Source organism: Lethenteron reissneri, chromosome 19, assembly GCF_015708825.2.
Source record: "Lethenteron reissneri isolate LAM-NWPU_2019-01 chromosome 19, ASM1570882v1, whole genome shotgun sequence".
Taxonomy (NCBI): Eukaryota; Metazoa; Chordata; class Hyperoartia; order Petromyzontiformes; family Petromyzontidae; genus Lethenteron; species Lethenteron reissneri.
Window position 1 is genome coordinate 6041505 of NC_083797.1, and position 19199 is coordinate 6060703.

A 19199-nucleotide genomic window follows, 5' to 3' on the forward strand; every position below is an offset into this window, starting at 1 on the left:
CAGACACTAGCTACAGAACGGACTTTTATTGTCTGAACTTGTTTCATAAACTAAATTATTTCGATTTAAAGCTTTCGTGACGGCAGGGATTCATCTTGGTTCTTTCGGTAAAGTCACGTAGAATGGAAATAATAAAATAATACAAATAAAACATAATAAAATAATTCTCACGACGTTTCGTTATGTTTTATTTTTTATTATTTTATTATTTCCATTCTACGTGACTTTACCGAAAGAACCAAGAAGATGAAACTGAATGATGTTTATCAAATAAGAATACGTATTGCTTTATTCAATGTTTATATATCAGCGTTAACGATAAAACTCACTTTAATCTTATACTGTAGGCTTTTACGACCAATATAATCAATTCAAAATTAGTTTATGTTGGGTTAGGTCCTGTAGGTATAGTGGAAGTATTTTAATAATAACCCTCTACCACCCGACAGAGCCAATCCACCTGAGGACGGCTACTTGCGTTGTGGCCGAAACGTCGTGAGAATTATTTTATTATGTTTTATTTTTATTATTTTATTACTTCCCTTCTACGTGACTTTGCCGAAAGAACCAAGAAGATGAATCCCTGTAGTCACGAAAGCTTTAAATCGAAATAGAGCCAATACCATCACGATGCCACAAGTGGACAAATGCGCCAATTGATTTAGTTCATCAACAAAACCGGAAAGTTGAAAATCGAGCAAAATTTCGACAGTTTTTCATTAAAAGTTCCACGTGGCAACTTGATTCGAGTGACTCTGTCGGCTGACGGAGGGTGATAGTCGCAAATGGATGTTGCACGATCTAACTAAAAAGAAACTAACTTTGTTGAACCGTTTGTTTTAATTTACTTATAAATGAAACAACATGGTCCACTCTGTGGCATTATCAGCCAGCAACGATAGCATTCTGTTCTGTGTTACATGTGTATGTGCTCCACGCAAAGCTGCTTTGTGGAGCTAAAACAAAACCTCACAAGTGAACTTCGGATTATTTAAATGGCGTCGCGTTCAGCTGTAATGTGCGCCATTTAATCCACGGGGCATTGACATTATTTTCAGATTACCTTCAAATGAAACCCCGACAAAAGTCAGGAAACATCTCTGCACATTTGACTGTTTCATCTCATCCTCGCCTGTGTTCAATTAAGCACACAGCTGGTCTAACCACCTCCCAGATTGCTTCATTCATCATGCTCCTCGGTTTTGAAATTCTCTCTCCCGTTTGTCCGTTTTCCCAACTTAGCATAATCTGTATAAATTAAAAGAAGCGTATTGACTCTCATCTATTGCACTTCTAATGGTGATTTTTTTGTTCCTGGCCGTTTGGCTTTTTGAACCTTTGGTCTTGTGCTCAGCAACTGTGTTGAAAGATACTATTTATTGGTATTTTTTTATTCTATTTTGTTATTTAAATGTTATTGCACTTGCTTATAGCAATTCATAGCAAACAGGCTATTTTTAACGGCATGTCAATCAAATTGTCAATCGTATGCTTCACGTATTGCTGTACTATTATTGGAACGCTTATATAAAAATATAATGTACAAGGAAACCCATTTATGTATCAATTCAGTTAGCAGATTCCAGCATAAAGCAATTGCCGGAGTATTGCAGTTATTTCTGATGTGGGAGAAACTTGTCCTGATTCTCATTACTTCTATTCACGTGAGTGACTTAACAGTCAGTTGTTGTGGTACATTTATAGGAGTCAGACACATTAACCTTTCAGATCAAACTAAAAATGCTCAGACGAACAACTTTAATGATTTTCGCTCGTTATCTCTTTCATTTGTGTCACACTCTCGCAGACTAAAGTTGGCATTGTGCTGCTCATTGATGGGAAATCAGAACCACACGAGGTACGGCTGAAAATCTCCAAGGACCTCCTGACCATCCAGCACCAAGAGGTGGTGTGTGTCACTGGCAGCCAGTGCAGCGGCAAAGTGAGTTAATCCAGCAGGGTCACATTTACGATATTATGCAACATCGCTCTTTGTCGTATTGGGCCACAACAGCTGACCATTACCTTGAGTAATTGATGGTGATTGCAATATTTTACAAGCGATGAGGGTTAACTGATTCTGTGGAGCGAGGGGGTGGGGGGCAAGGCAGGTAGGAGATGCATAAGGAGGGTGGGGGAGTGGCGATTGGAAAGTGGAGCTATAGAAGTGGTCTTCATTGCAAGGCCCATGGGCCGCTGGCGGCCGCTGATGGCCTTTAGTGCGGCCTCTGACGTGCAGCCCCCCGACAAATACACAACACGTGACAACACCCCCCGTCGTGTTCTCAAACTCCAATTGTTTCAAATGTGTGGCGGCCCTCACACTGATGTCTTATCGGCGAAAGTGCCCACTCCCCCTTCCGAACGTGGGTGAAGAACACTGGGCTAAAGTGACACTGCTGACCTTAAGAAAAAAATTAACCTGTAAAAACAAAGTTTTTCACTATAAATCCTTTATATGCGTGGCGGCTAGAGTCCTCTCGTCCTCTGGCTTGAGATGGCTGCCACCTATGGGTCAGATGATTGTCTGCCACCATTAAGCAATTGGTAATTAAATATTTTTTAAAAATTCCCTAAACAGTGTAAAATTTGGGGAAAATTTTTTCAGGAACATTAATTGTCACGCACAACGAGTCTGTGTGGAAAATGTCAGCTCGATTGAATCACGGGAAGTGGGTTAAAAAACGACCGAAAGATTTGCACGGTCGTAAGCAAGCAAGCAAGCACGCAAGCACGCAAGCAAGCAAGCACTCAAGCACGCAAGCAAGTGAACTTAATATAAAGGATTTAATGACAAACACCCTCTCCTCTTCGAAGACGGTTTGAGGGACCAAGCCTAAACGACAACATCCCAATATTATATAATACTCCATGCACCATACACGTGGAATACATTCAGCACACAGTTACTATCCTTGCAGAGTGGAATAATGTCCTGCCTTGTCTCATAGCAAGGGGTAGAGAGTTTGAGCTGTCACAGTTAAGGCTGACTCCGTTTCAATCCCTGCATGGAGTATACCATACTAACACATGCGGAGTTAATTATTGCACTCTGATCGATGCCTGTTGCTCTAGAAGTCCTCAGGGAAAACTCGTGTCCATATGAACACAAGATTTTGGCTGTGTCCAGATGTGCAATAGCTTTATTGAAAGATAGCTAAAAATTTGAACTGAGTGTGAGCGAACCTTCACTCAATCCCACACCACAAGTTTCTTCATCAACCTCACGTCAGCTCATGTGTTGTAAAATCAACGGACACTTCCAGGTACATATTGTACTACAGTGGCATTGGAACGACCACAAAGTGCCAGCACTACAAACTAAAATTGCCAAAACGTTTGATGCCACAATGCTACAGAACTTGAGCTCTTCCGTTGATTAAGACGTCGAGGAGTTGAAGAGGGAGTGGGATCCTTTGACTACGCACGCTTTCATAAAATTTTCACGCGTCATGTGATATGACAGTTTTGCCTACCCTTGGTGTTTGTTAAGAACACCAAATATCTCATCTTTTTATCCCTGCTGCCACATATTGTAGTACTACAATCACAACTTGGACAGGGACAGAAATGGTTTTACTGATGTCGCTGTAATGTATTGGTATCATCCCCGTTGGTTGTGATCCTATTTGTTGAAAGAAAGTGGTAAAGATAAAATGTAAAAAGTATTAAAAATAAACAGTGCCTGTTGTGCAGAAGAGTTGTTGCAAAGGAGATAGGACATGAGCATCGGCTTAACCTTCATATGCACGGTTCAATCCCCGAATTAGTCAGACTCGTTGTGCGTGACAATTTATTTTCGTGAAATTTTTTTTCCAAAATTTTCCACTTTTATGGAAAAATAATTTTCATATTTAATTTAAAATACCAATGTGATAAAAATGAAACTCTTACTCAAGAAAAACAGAAATGAATTATAAAATAAAACCGATGCCACGCATATAAATGATTTATAGTGAAAAACTTTGTTTTTACGGGTAAATTTTTTACTAATCATCTTGGCTACAGCATCTCTCTACTGCACGCTGCCATTTTTAAATGTTTAATAATATCAAAATTGTATTTGAAAAATTGACTTTTTTAAATGTAGTATGTCACAATATATGCTTTTAAAATTAAGTAAATTGACTTATGCTTCCCTTCAAAGTGAATTCTAATGTTTGTCCATTGTTCATCCCAAAGTCTGCACAGATGGAGATGATTAACCCCATGACCTCACCTCCACCAACCCTTGCACCACCTATGCTTTGAGTCAAATTTATCCAGACTGTTTAAACTTGGTCAGTTGTCGAACATAGTGCCGGAGTGACAGCCAAGGAATGGAACGCGTCTGAGATAACGTCGACTGGGGAGATGGAGCAATGAAAGCAACTCGTGTGTACGTGCTAGGTGGCTTGTTATATCACAGGAGAGAGAGATAGAGAGATAGATGATAAAGGCTTGGGGAGGCAGCAGTGTGTCGAGCATGACTGACGATAACGACAAAGGATTTAAACTTGGTAAAAAAATATTTAAAAACAGCTGGTGCTCACGTGTCACATCTCAAGAGTAACCAACGAGGCATTTATGAATTGAAGTTCCACTGAAAGCCAAACTTGTTAAAATTAACCCGTAAAAACAAAGTTTTTCACTATAAATCTGGCATCGGGGCGGCTAGAGTCCTCTCGTCCTCTGGCTTGAGATGGCTGCCACCTATGGGTCAGATGATTGTCTGCCACCATTAAGCAATTGGTGATTAAATATTTTTAAAAAATCCATAAACAGTGTAAAATGTTGGGAACAATTTTCACGAAAATTAATTGTCACGCACAACGAGTCTGTGTGCAAAATGTCAGCTCGATTGGATCACGGGAAGTGGGTTAAAAAAACGACCGAACGATTTGCACGGTCGTAAGCAAGCACGCAAGCAAGCAAGCAAGCACGCAAGCAAGCAAGCAAGCGAACTTAATATTAAGGATTTAAAAATTACACTTTTTTTTGTTTCCTTAGGAGCGAAGCGTGACTTTACGTCGACAAGAAATAGGGGGCTTTGGACTAAGCATCAAGGTATGTGTTTATTTTCAAAGCGTGCAGCAGGCACATAGTGTTCTGGCGTAAACGTATAAACTTCAACGCGTATTTTCTTTTTGCTCACGGAAATTAATAAAAATAATAATTCCGAACTGCATGGTGTGGTGGTGTCAACACTGCAGCTGCTGAAATGGCAGCTCCATTATACGTAGCAGAATAGGTCCACCTCCGAGATGGAGTGAGGTCCTACGGGCAGCAACGCAATAAACACCAATACACAACGACACACAGCTTGACACGGTGTCACGAGCGCCGCTGGGACGTCACATATCAACGTGGGAGATCGCGCAACGCCACCAAATGCAGCCGTTGTTTTGAATTGCGTATGGAATGAACGTTGCATTTTCAGCAATGACTCAACACATTCATCAATAACTCTCCTCTATAGTGGACATATATAATAGTCGAATTTTTTGGGGGGGAGGGGGGTGGGATGGCCCTTCCTCGTGGCACGTGTATAGAGGAGGTCCATTGCCCGTAACGTTGCTTAATTTTTGTTTAAATTTGAAAGCAGTGGCGTGACGAATGTGTCAAAGCGTTGTTTTTTGAGCTCGTGCACTACTGCCAATGCAGTATCACAGACGAAACAAAATGAAGCATAACAATAACAGGTTTCCTTTACACCATGGGAACCTCATTTGCCAATAAAAATATGATAATTGTTTTTTTACCCTTCTATCTGGCAACAAAACTGACACCTTTTTACAAGGAGTCATGTTTGCATAGACCGCAATACCTACAGTCATAATACAAACAAAAGGCATAACTCTGATAATGTGCACTGTCCTTGAAGTTGATTGGTCCACACCCGAGACAGCTTTCTCTAGAGCCTAGTCTCACATGGATTGGACCAATCAACTTCAAGGACAGTGCACATTATCAGAGTTATGTATTTTGTTTGCATTATGACTGCAGGTATTGTGGTCTATGCAAACATGACTCCTTGTAAAAAGGTGTCAGTTTTGTTGCCAGATAGAAGGGTAAAAAAACAATTATCAGGTTTCCTTTAGTTTAGGAAAACATATGTGTGCGCGCGCTATGATGTACAGACACAACTGCTGCATACGTTAATTAAACATGTTTGTACAAATGTCTCTTTAAACAGGGAGGAGCTGAATACAGGGTTCCAGTGGTGATTTCCAAAATCATGAAAGACCAGGCAGGTAAATTCAAACTCTTTGCAAGCATTGACAAAATAACAATCTTGATTTGAAAATAGCAATGTTTGTTCTGATTATATTGACTACTACCAGCCTTTTGCCCGTCAAAGGACGGGTGTATTGCAGTAAATATGAAACTTGCAAGCGAAAAGCGACGTGATATATTCATTGCATCAATTCGTGTGCAATTTGTAAGGGCGCGGTGACACAGACTTATTTAATTTTAAGGTTATAATCCCTTGTTCATCATGACGTCCTTTTTACTCAGATGTCTCAATAGCGGAGATCACGTGACGTGAGGGTTCTGCATTTGTAGTGAGGGTTGTGAGTTGACGCCGAGGAGGGGAGAGGAGGCGCCTCACCCCCCATGTGGAGTGACGTCACCCGCTAATTATTATGAATGGAGAGGGGGGATTTCCATTTGGAAGACGTCACCTTATAATGGTTATTAATGAGAGGGCCTGTTCAATGTGGAGTGACGTCACCTGCTTATTATAATTAATGAAGGGGGGGTGCTACATGTGGAGTGACGTCACATGCTCATGATTATTAATGAGAGGGGGGGGTGCTACATGTGGAGTGACGTCACATGTTCATGATTATTAATGAGAGGGGGGGTGCTACATGTGGAGTGACGTCACATGCTCATGATTATTAATGAGGGGGGCTGGCCGACGTGGAGTGACGTCACGCGCGGGACACACAGACATCCTTGGCTCATTATAGTAGTAAATTAAAACCTCGTATTCGTATCTATTGAATGCATCTTAACACTGTGGGGAATACATATATATATGTGTGTATGTGTTTTAACTACGAAATAAATGTATGTGACACCCTGTATGTGAAAATTGCCAGGGCTGTAAAAGGCGCGATGCCAGTGATAAACACGCATTATATTGTAACAAGGTGTTATGCAACAACAACAACAAACTCATACAACACCACACGTTGCGACAAGCCAAAACTATTTTCACAACCGTGCCACTTATTTAAAATAGTGATCCGAACGAATTAATTTAGTAAAAGTTGGGCATTAGTTGAATACTCGTTCATCGGCAAACGAAATCGCATCATTAGAAACGTACTTTTGGCAGTCAGCAAGTTTTTTTTTTTTACGGTTTAAATAGCACATATAGCAACGAAATTTACCCCCCGTGTAGGCAGTTATAGAAAATACTGTTAGCGAGGTGAGATTAAGGCGTTGATGGCACACGAGGGGGTGATGCGGCCAGCATCACCGCAGTACTAATGTTTACACACCACACTAACTAGTCTCGAGGGCTGATGAGAGCCATGGCTAGCAAGGGAAGTCCGGTTAGTAGCGCAGTGCCATAACCACCGTGCCATCGCCCCTCTAATATATCACAAAGACAAAGATTCTAGATTTGAAGCTTTCGTGACTGCAAGGATTCATATTCTTAGGTTTTTTCGGTAAAGTCACGTAGGTAAAAATTTTAATTAATAAAAATAAAATAAAACGTCGTGATTTTTTATTTTGTTTTATTTTACTTTCATCAATTTAAATTTTTTACCTACGTGACTTTACCAAAGACAAAGATGCCCCCGATAGCCTTCACAGACTGTTGGGGCAAGTGGCTCCAAGTGCTCTTAGCGAGTAGCACCTATGAAGGCCGGCATGACACACGAGAGGGTGGGTGGCCAGCACCACGCTCGGCCGCCTTTGTCTCCTGAGTAGCGACGTTTACACATCGCACTAGGTAATTGTTTATGGCTGAGACGACCTAGGGGAGGCCCATTACCGGTTCAGATAATCGCCACTGGTGTTGGCTATGAGCGGGAATCGCTAACCACCACGAACACGTGTATATGTATGTACGTGCAAAATAAGTTGAATCGTAACTACTAGAAATTGGAAAGACTATGCAAGCCAAAATATATTTGACAATTAAAATTAATTAAAATAATACATATATTAGAAAGAATGCAATTGACTGCAAGACAATGTGTTGTTACCTCTATAAGTTAAATCATGTACATTTTTCTTTTAAATCCAGCTGACCAAACAGGAATGCTGTTTATTGGCGATGCTATTTTGAGAGTGAGTAATACCTTCCATTTCCATTTTGATGAATTGTTGTGATTCCCGAGGAGAAAGAAAAAAAACTGATTCATGTTATATTCATTTTAGTGTTGTTTTTTTTGTAATGTACAATTATTGCACTGATTGATTATACCTGCTTAAAAGCGATACGTTGCAATTTTCCCCAAGTGCCAGTGGTGTTTCTACATAGCCTTTGAACATATCTATGGATTTCTATCCACCCAGTATAATTCGGTCGACGGCAGTTAGTCGACCAGCGGGCTGCGTGTGGAGGGGTAAAGAGTGGTTACTTTCACTTCTGCTTGCAAGATGTTTAGTCAGCTTAGGAGACTAGGCCGATGTTCCCTCTAGAAGGGCTCACAAGAGCTCCGCTAGCGTAGGGCCTTCTGCCAGCAGTAGCCTGAGCAAGCAATTGCAGGGCTGCACCTCTTCCTTTTACCATGTGTAGAGGAGTAAAATGTGGACGTGACGTCAGGTGTGCCGTTCAGTGCGATGACGTCACGTCTCCTAGGGTACTTAAGGGAGACCCCGTGACGTAAGCGGGTCACTGTGGGAACGGGTAAAGTAAACAGGGTGAAGAGGGAACCAGGGGTATAGAGAGGGATCGAATAGGGAGTCTGGGGAGAAGCCGGTGGTAGCCGTAGAGGTGCTTCTCTCTCCGCTCGGTGGAGTCGACAGAGTCCACGATCCGACACGAGAGAGAGAGACCGGAGCTAGCCGGCAGGGACCCGGACTCAGAGTAGGACCCCTAGCCCCTGGGAGTTGTGTACCCTGCTGTGTATTATTGATAAGCTTTAATAAACCCTGGCGGAACCCCTTAACTTACCTCCGTCTACGAGTACGTCCGTTGGAACTACTCAACACATGTATGGCTTCTTAAAAGTAGATTTAGATAAGTTGATGTATATACAGCGTTGGGAACTATCCAAAATATTACTAAGCCATTTCAAGGTCGACATCTTATCCCACACATTGGGTTGTGACTCTATTTCAAACCAAATGAATGTTTTATATTTCAAACAGATAAATGGCATCAATGTGGAAAACGCAACACATGAAGAAGTGGTAAGTTTTATGGTGCACTTTCAGACGTCGGTAAAATGGTATTAGTTTAAGTTCAACTCATATTATAATGAAAGGCATGTTGCATGTAAAAAAATCTGCGATGGAAAATGAGTCATGGATTATGTTGCCTTCATAAATATGATGTATGGATAACAAAAGAACGTCAATGTAGTAAAGTGACTAGAAAATAACATTCAAAATTGCTACATCTCTCCAAAATAATGGATACACGAAATTTGTCTTAAACAGCACAACATAACAGGGATCCTTGCATCCTTTGAATACGAAGATGACATCACACATTTATGCCCACAATCTGCACGCAGAATTTTGATGGGCACTCGCTCTCAATAAAGAAATGTGGCATTTTTAACGAAGACAGGCAGCAGAAGGACAAAGTAAATATTTACCAATTTCATCCCCATTAGTACGGTATAGCCATCGTTGCCTATCGCTTCCAATGCCACAGCCCCAGCTCTGATGCTTATTCCCACAAATAGCAGTGTCTTTGTCAGCCATTCTATTCTCCAAAAAAAAAAGAATCGGCCAAGCAGGACTCTACCTAAAATTGTGGACAATGATCGGTATGGCCTTCCTCGGTCGACTAAGCAAATAAATAAATAACGTGTAAAATGGTAAGCTGTCATTAGCGTAGCACTTAAACACTCCAAGCCCTCTGTGGTGCCATTAGGTACAAGTGCTGCAGACTGCCGGCGATGAGGTCACCTTCACAGTCCGGTATCTGAGGAAGATCCCTGCCTTTCTCAAGCTTCCGCTTATCGAAGAAGGCCAGTGTGAGTACGAGATCGGATTCTGGCCCCCCACTTACCACATTTTTCCTTTACTTTTGTTCCCCTTCCCTTGTCGTCCCTTCCCCGTGTAATAAAACAACGACACTCCTGATTCTCGCAGTCCCTACTACGTGAGTGGGGCAGTGAGCCCAACATTATTTCTCTTCCCAGAAGCCAGGAGCAACGAGTTCGGACTTTTGGTCTACGGAATTTCTGTAATCCCCCCGCCATAAAATTGGCCACATTTATTTCAAACGGATACCAATTTTTTTCTTCTTGGTTCTTTCGGTAAAGTCACGTAGAATGGAAATAATAAAATAATAAAAATAAAACATAATAAAATAATTCCCACGACCTTTCGGCCACAACGCAAGCAGCCGTCCTCAGGTGAAGAACAGGTCTGTCGAGAAGACAGCGTCTGAATGACATACCCCAGGCCTTCTCGACAGACCGAAACGTCGTGAGAATTATTTTATTATGTTTTGTTTTATTATTTTATTATTTCCATTTTACGTGACTTTACCGAAAGAACCAAGAAGATGAATCCCTGCAATCACGAAAGCTTTAAATTGAAAATTATCCCTCTTACTCTTAGTTTCTTCGGTAAAGTCACGTAGGTAAAAAAGAAATTAAAATTAATTAAAATAAAATAATAAAAATCACGACGTTTCGGAGGCAACATAAGTCTCCGTCATCAGGTGGGACCGTCACAGCCAGATTTGCTGCATCAAGTGAGGCAGGGATTCAAGATGTAATCCCTTAAATGCAAGTTGAGGGTGGAGGAGAGGGGGGGGGGGGAGCTCATCAGAATGTGGTAGCCAATGAATGGAACGTAGCACTTTGTGTCTTCTTTTAGCCCCGCCCCCCTCCCTCCCGATACGTTCCATTCATTGGCTACCACATTATGATGAGCTCCCCCCCCTCTCCTCCCCCCTCAACTTGCATTTAAGGGATTACATCTTGAATCATTGCCTCACTTGATGCAGCTAATCTGGCTGTGACGGTCCCACCTGATGACGGAGACTTGTGTTGCCTCCAAAACGTCGTGATTTTTATTATTTTATTTTTATTAATTTAAGTTTTTACCTACGTGACTTTACCGAAAAAACTAAGAGTATGAATCCTTGCAGTCACGAAAGCTTCAAATCTAGAATTATCCCTCTTCCCAGAAGCCAGGAGCAACGAGTTCGGACTTTGGTCTACGGAATTTCTGTAGTCCCCCCGCCATAAAATTGGCCACATTTATTTCAAACGGATACCAATTGTTTTTGTTTGTTAATGTCAATAGCAAACTCAGACATAGCCTCAGAGTGGTTCTAGTTGAGGGAGTGCTCGAGGGGCCGCGGCCTCTATGCAAGTTGCATCATCAGCGTTAATGCAATTGGACAACCACCTCAAGGGGGGCTGCCCCAATCTCCTGACCAGACAGCGGCTACGCCAGAGGTCGCAACCAGGTACCCGATACCCGTTTGCGACCCTGGTGCGGCCAGGTACGGGTACGGGTAGGCCGTGAGTCACTGGTGAGTAACCGTTTGTCACTCATTTCGGGTAGGGTACGGGTACGGGTAGGGAACGGGTACCCATTTGCGACCCTGGTGCGGCCGGGTACGGGTAAGGAATCAAAACCTGTTTGCGACCTCTGGGCTGCGCCTGTGTCGCCAACCCCGTTCCTGGTACGGCCGTACGCCGTGATGGCTGCACGAATCTCACAAAAGCTGTCATGTTACCAATGGAAGTGAAGAAAATAAATCCCCTCCTCCTCCCCCCCCCCCCAAAAAAAACCCCACACAATCCCAACTTTGTGTTATTTCCTTCCCTTTAATTTACTTGCAGCGTGTTCATTTCATTGACTTGCAATAACGCCGCCTTTAATATATAGGCCTGTAAAGTTGTTGTGAGTAATACCACTTGTTTTATTGTTTCATACCATTTGTTACTTGATAATAATATATATATATGGGGAAACAAATAAACCCGTAAAAACAAAGTTTTTCACTCTAAATCCTTTATATGCGTGGCGGCTAGAGTCCTCTCGTCCTCTGGCTTGAGATGGCTGCCACCTAAGGGTCAGATGATTGTCTGCCAGTATTAAGCAATTGGTAATTAAATATTTAATTTGTTTTCCCTAAACAGTGTAAAATATTTAAATTTTTCACGAACATTAATTGTCTCGCACAACGAGTCTGTGTGCAAAATGTCAGCTCGATTGGATTACGGGAAGTGGGTTAAAAAACGACCGAAAGATTTGCACGGTCGTAAGCAAGCAAGCACGCAAGCGAACTTAATATAAAGGATTTAAAAACACTCTTGTTTTCTCTGCCAATTATCCCAACGATGGTATGAATCACGCTTGTACAACGCGAGCCACGATCATTATGTCGTGTATTTATAGATGCCAGCAGTAAACCACCGCGTGTGGGATTTCTACCTCGGACGAGCAATGTCCACATTTTACAAAGTTTACCTTTGTAAAAAAAAAAAAATCTGTGAACATCACGAGACATTTATTGATTGCCATGCCGTCTCTGAGGTTTTAAACTGCAGCTCATTAGACGCCCCTGATGGAGGTGACAATTAGCACATTATTGCCATCAACGTATGCTTTGGAGACTTGTGGTCCCTTAATGTCAGGGGCTCATTCCGTTTTGCAGATTCATCGATGATCCCCAGTGATCAAAGCAGCACTGCTTCCTCTCCTCTGTTTGACAGCGGGCTACACTTAAACAACAACTCCACCAACACAGTAAGTCTCATGCGACAATAAACAATAACACGGCAAGCTACACTTGGAAATAAATGCCTCTTGTGACAAAGTGTAAGCACACAAGCATTAAGGGTAATGTAGCGGAGCCCTAATGGCATGCCCATGGAACATGCAAAGACGACAACCTGTGCAAGAACAAGTACCTTGGCTGTTCCTTCACTGTGTGCATGCGGGGTGTAGTTTGTTTTTTAAACAGACTGGTGATCCCTCGTGCTAGATTTGATTTAACCGCTGTATGTTATCACAGGACGTTGCCATGGCATAATGGTTAGCACATTGGACTTGTAGCGCCGAGGTCTCCAGTTCAATTAAATCTTCCGGCACAGCAGTATGTTTCTTAAATGCCTACATCCCTGTCCATCCAGCAGTTTGAATATGCACGCCACCGTTCGTTAATTGGGAGATCGCATGAGGTTGGGTAGAGTCTGGGTAATCTCAACTCTTTGAAGATATCTGACGTGGTAGAGGAGACCCAAAAAAAATATCATCTAGTGAAGCTATCTGGAGCTCCCTCGAATTATAGGCTCTTCTGCCGGCAATCGTTAGAAAGGAATTGTAAGACCGCATCTTAACCTGTTCGGGTTCATGTTTAATTGCTAAAAAAACATCTTCATAGCCATGTTGGGCAAACTCACAGTACTTTAACGGTCCAGTAAAACGTTTAATAGGTACAAAAATAAACTAAGCAATGAAACACTACTGCTTCCATGTTATGCTCGCAGTTAAGCAGATTATATCTTGTGATATGCCAGCTGGTACCTTTGGGAAATCATGAAAATCAATTGAAATGATAGCAAGCTAAGGCCGGTATATTTTCAAGCCGTTTGTATATCAATTAAACACAGTGTAATATGAAACCCCATTCTTTTTTTAAGCCCCTTTGAAGTTTAGAGGATTTTTTAAAAGTTATAATCTCTCATGGCTTGACTTTTTTGGACAGCGTTTCGTTTTAATTTGAAACTCTAATCCTTTGTCAGATACTCATTTCATTTTCAAAGTATGTAATTGCCAGCGAAACGTCGTACTCAAAATTGTAAATGATGTTGATTTACTCTTCAACACACAGGTCGGCTAAAGTAGTTAACTATTTGTCTTTGGTAAACGTGACACATTTTTTACTGTTTGGCCGTGTCGGGTGGTGGAGGGTTACGACACATTTATAAATAACGCGATCTAACGCCAAAAAAACCCTTTATTATGAATAACAAAAATTCGCGAATTTATATCGCGCTGTTATTTATCCGTTAGTTTCCGTCCAAAATGTCCCTTCAATTAAACAGTTGTGCAGCAAGTTTATAATGAGTACCTCTGCCTTGTGTTCCAGTGGTTACATTTTGGAATGTAAGCAATTGTATCCATTGCCAGGTGTCTTGCATTATTGAGTGGCCAGATGGGAACATTGGGCCCTAATGTCCTCCGAGCCACGCGATACCCTTGTGATGCATTGGCAAAAATAAACCAAGAGGTCGATCGGCTAACGCTGGTGTCAGGAGCAAATGCGTGATCACAAAACCATTCGGCTGCGCGTATTTTTTATTTTCTATTTCACCCCTTGCTTCCACGTGAATGTATCTGCTTCGTGGTAAAAGCAATAATAGCTGAACTTATGAACTTCATAGAACACTAATCGGGGCTGTGGTTCCTACGAAGCGTTTTTTTTTTTATATAAGTGTACGGTGTAGCGTTGAATCGACTCCGCTGGTGATGTCCTGAGGGTAAACAAAGCAAACTATTTATCGTGCAACTGCGTGATTCCTGAAGTTAATGTCATTGCTGGAGCGGCGAGGTAACACCTCTGGAGGTTACTGCTGAGTGAAATGGTCCTCCGACGCAGCGCATTCGTCCACGGTCATAGCCCAGTCACCATCAGTTACCCTAAAAAGAGCATCAATAAATTGGCATTGACACTTATTTCAGGTGGATCTAATTACGATGGTACAAAATAAAAATGTGTTCGAGAGGGAACAAACATATAATCTGTCTCGATGCCGCAGAGCGCTCGGGGTCAATCGACAAACCGCGTCGCTGCTTACGGCAGCGTTTAACTTTCTAACTCGGGAGTCGTTCCCTGTCAGACTTGCTCTCTGCCCTTGCCGGTAAATCTTGGCGATTAATTGGTAAAAAAGAAAATGTAGTCGCATCCACGAAATTCAATAATGGTTGGCCAACAAAAAAAGTTTTGCCGGGAAGTTTTAGATGTTTAAATAATTTAAGGGCGTTATTCATTACAATAACAATTAATAATTGATTAGGCAATTTAAAGATATGTATAAACTCTTGAACTAGAAAGAAAATGTATTCACATGCAATTTAGAACTTTAAACAACGCTCACTTTATTAACAAAAAAAAGAGTACAACTCAGAGCATTGTAAGGGCTGCAAAACATCCTCCGTGGAGATGGAGTGATGAAATCAGCTCGTGCACAGGTGCTAGGTGGATTGTTACATCGCAAAAACCGTCGACGATGGCCACATCTTGCGGGAGGGCCTTCATCCAGCAGTGAATCGATCTTGGTTGATGGTGACGAACGGACCGACTTGGCGTTCTTGGTGGGGAGAGGGGGGGGAGAGTCAAGGCTTACAGCCAGTGGCTCCATTGCAAGCACGTCCCCGTGTGATGGCCCTGTAAGCAGACCCCATCATCCCCATCCTCCCCCGTGTCGGCCACCCCTCGCTGGGAGAAGCGCTGGTGCGACTCCCTGGCGATTCCCCTGCTGCTGGCCAGGATATCCCTCTACACGCCGGGCTCGGACCAGCTCAGGTGAGTCGAGCACAAAGAGACCCCCACCCCCCCCCCTCTCACATATTACCTTAGCAGGCTGCTGGGGCAAGTGCTGTGAGCGAGCACCTATGAAGGTTGGCACGGCACACGAGGCTGGTGGGTGGACAGCACCACGCCGGGCCGCCTTTGTCTCCCTCGTGGCGATGTTTACACACCGCGCCAGGTATTCATTTGAGGCTGAGTCGACCTACGGGTGGCCCATGACCGGCTCAGATAATCGTCACTGGGTGTTGGCCGTGAGCACGAATCGTACTCGGGAATCGTCGAGTTCATAGCGCAGCGCAATAGCCGCTTCTAAGGCAAAGATCCCCCGTATAGCCTTCACAGACGGTTGGGGCAAGTGCTGCTAGCGAGCACCGCTACCCTACCGCATGCACACACACAGACGCGTGCATGTCTGCCTGTTTTCCAGCAACGCATCTCCACCCAATTCATCCCATAGTGCAACCTGGTTTCATCGGATCTTGAAATCCGAGCAACAGCGACTCATGTTTGTAAAGCACCCACAACCTAACACACGTTTGACAGTGCAGCTTTGCATATGAAAAGTGGGGGTGTTGGGGAGAAAGCAAGGAATTAATAGGGTTTTTTGAAGAGAAAGTTTTTGAAAAGAAGACTTTGAAGCAAAGAGAGAGAGGGGGGACCCAGGTGGAGTTGCCATGGGGAGGTGGTACCAGAGGGTGGGGGCGGAGTGGGTAATAAAGTGGCCACCGATGGTGCAATGGTGGAACAGAGGGCCTGGGGAGCATGATTAGTGCTTACGTGGCATGGAGCGGTGGTGCAGTGGTTAACATACTGCACCGTAACCAGGACGATCTGAGTTTAATTCTCGGCCACGGATAATATTAGTGACGTGATACAACTCCGAGGACTATAACGGTGTGGGGAGGTTTTTAAAACATTTTTTAGCAGTGGGGTTGGCAAACGGCCGTCAATTATTATTGTTGTTGTTTATTTTAGTACTTAGATGGGTGACTGTCAGGGCTTACCAGGTGTTGTAGGCGTGGGCTGCATAAATGTCAGGAAACTGCAGTGCTGACTGTCCCTTTCTTGTATGGATCTTGGGGTTTCTGTCGATTCTCTGGTTCCCTTCTACACAAACCAAAAACACTCAGCAATGCCATTGGCCAAACATTCAAATGCAGCAACTTCATTAAATAAAATGTTACGAATCATAGAGGCTCTTATGGCTAATTAAATTGCAGTGTTAGTCACAACTTGCTTTTAAATTTTTTTTTACTGAAAATAATAGTTTATTTTATTATGTTTAATTATGTGATGGTGCTTTGGGTGTAATATTTGTGCCAGAAAGCTGCCATATGTGAACGAAAAATAAATTGACTTGACTATTAAAATTGTTGTTATCTTTATGGATGAGTGTGTGATGTGGAAAAAAAACCCACAGTACCAAAATTGTCTAACTCTTCTAGCATCACAGAGAAACTTCTGAAGACTTCAGAGAACAACCGTGTGTACCCTCGTTACATAAAATACAACAATACAACTAGGTAGGTGGGATTAAGGTAAGGCAGCTTTATTTGGGAAAGAACTATAAAAGGTGGTATAAATCTTCGTGTACAATACTTCAGAATTTTAAATAGACATTTTTTAGAATGAGAGGTGCCATACTCTTTGGTTCTTTCGGTAAAGTCACGTAGGTAGAAAAATAATAGATCACGACGTTTCGATCATAACACAAGCAATCGTCATCAGGTGGGACAACCACAGCAAGAAAACAAGTATAACCCGTAAAAACAAAGTTTTTCACTATAAATCCTTTATATGCGTGGCGGCTAGAGTCCTCTCGTCCTCTGGCTTGAGATGGCTGCCACCTATGGGTCAGATGATTGTCTGCCAGTATTAAGCAATTGGTAATTAAATATTGAATTTGTTTTCCCTAAACAGTGTAAAATTTTGGAGAAAAAAATTTCACGAACATTAATTGTCTCGCACAACGAGTCTGTGTGCAAAATGTCAGCTCGATTGGATCACGGGAAGTGGGTTAAAAAACGACCGAAATATTTGCACGGTCGTAAGCAAGCAAGCAAGCACGCAAGCACGCAAGCAAGCAAGCAAGTAAGCGAACTTAATATAAAGGATTTAAAAACTGCTGCCTACGTGACTTTAGCGAAAGAACCAAAGAGTATGGTTTCCTGCAGTCACGAAAGCTTCAAATCAAGATTGAGAGGTGCCAGTCGTATATTTTATAGTCCGCGTTCGCTTGCGATCATTTAAAAGTAAAACTTGACATTTAAGAGCTACGTTCAATCATTTATAAATATCAGCGTGAATGCAGTCGACTGACATCCTGTCAACAAACGACAGAGGGAAAGACACAAACGGAATAAAGCACAATGAGGCATAGACCTCAAACTCATGGAAACTCAAGTCACTTCATGTTAATAGTTCAGAAAATATCAATTCGGTAATGTATCAGCTTAGCGGATGGCAACGGGTGGAGGCAATGGCACTGTGGTTAGTGCACTGCGCTACGAAACCTGCCTACAGCGAACGTCAGTGGTGAGTGATATCTGAACTGTTCCTGGATCTCCCACTTCGCCAGCCCTCGCTGGTCAATCATCCTCCATGACCGACACAGCATAGGGAGGCTTTCATCCAGCAATGGACTGACAAGTGGGCTGTAATTAAAAACGCGTGTGTGCCAACCATTGGCTTTCTTGGCGAAAAAAAACCGTGTCGCGCATTGCAATATCAGTGTAGAGTTAGTTGCTCATTACACTTGAAATAATTTGTGTAACATCTTCTCTGTTCTGCAGACCCAATGCTTTTGAAGTCATAGCTATGGATGGCATCAGCTCTGGGGTTCTGCAATGCTACTCCATACAGGAGTGTGCCGACTGGCTGAGATCCATTTCCACTGCAATAGGTGACCTCATTCTGCAGCATGTAAGTGTTTTTGGCCGAATGCTATTTCCCGTGCCTTGTGGCTGCAATAGAGGCTACTGCTAGATTTACCATGCGAAGGGGAACGCAGGCACACACATTGCACAAAGGCACATGATTAGACTATGTGACTGGAATACATTACGTACTACATTAAGATTACAAGGCTTATCAAACCCGAGAATATGTTATAAGCTCCGTTAAATGGATTGCTTCTTGGTGGAAACATGACTCCCTTGAATGATGCGCCACAGAGTAGAATAAAAACAAATATGCACACATTCAAACATTTGTTACATTTTCACTTAAAAATTTCGTCACTGCAGCAATTCTTTGGTTCTTTCAGTAAAGTCACGTAGATAGTATTAGAATAATGAAAAAAGAAAGTGAATGAAAATAATAAATAATAAATAACCATTAGTGTAGACTGTAGCCTGGTTCTTAATCGGAGTTTGTGTATTGGCATTCTATAATGTAGACTGTAGCCTGGTAATTAAGCTTGGTGAGTGGACTGGCAGTCTATAATGTAGACTGTAGGCTGGTTTGTAAGCTCGTGAGCGTATTGGCAGTCTATGATGTCGACATATTCTTGGTTTTT

At 42.4% G+C, this 19199-nt stretch overlaps 1 protein-coding gene across 2 annotated transcripts in view; it reads left to right on the plus strand.

Moving 5' to 3' along the window:
- The window catches only part of LOC133344199 (gamma-2-syntrophin-like), a 152887-nt gene that overhangs the window by 122517 nt on the left and 11171 nt on the right, over positions 1-19199 (plus strand). The window contains exons 3-11 of one of the 2 annotated variants that reach the window (XM_061554238.1): positions 1808-1942; positions 4990-5046; positions 6176-6233; positions 8249-8292; positions 9319-9360; positions 10052-10154; positions 12803-12894; positions 15546-15676; positions 18475-18604. In XM_061554238.1, coding sequence (XP_061410222.1) covers positions 1808-1942; positions 4990-5046; positions 6176-6233; positions 8249-8292; positions 9319-9360; positions 10052-10154; positions 12803-12894; positions 15546-15676; positions 18475-18604 — 792 coding nt within the window. The remainder of the gene's footprint in view (positions 1-1807; positions 1943-4989; positions 5047-6175; positions 6234-8248; positions 8293-9318; positions 9361-10051; positions 10155-12802; positions 12895-15545; positions 15677-18474; positions 18605-19199) is intronic. The other variant, XM_061554239.1, reaches the window with a different exon arrangement.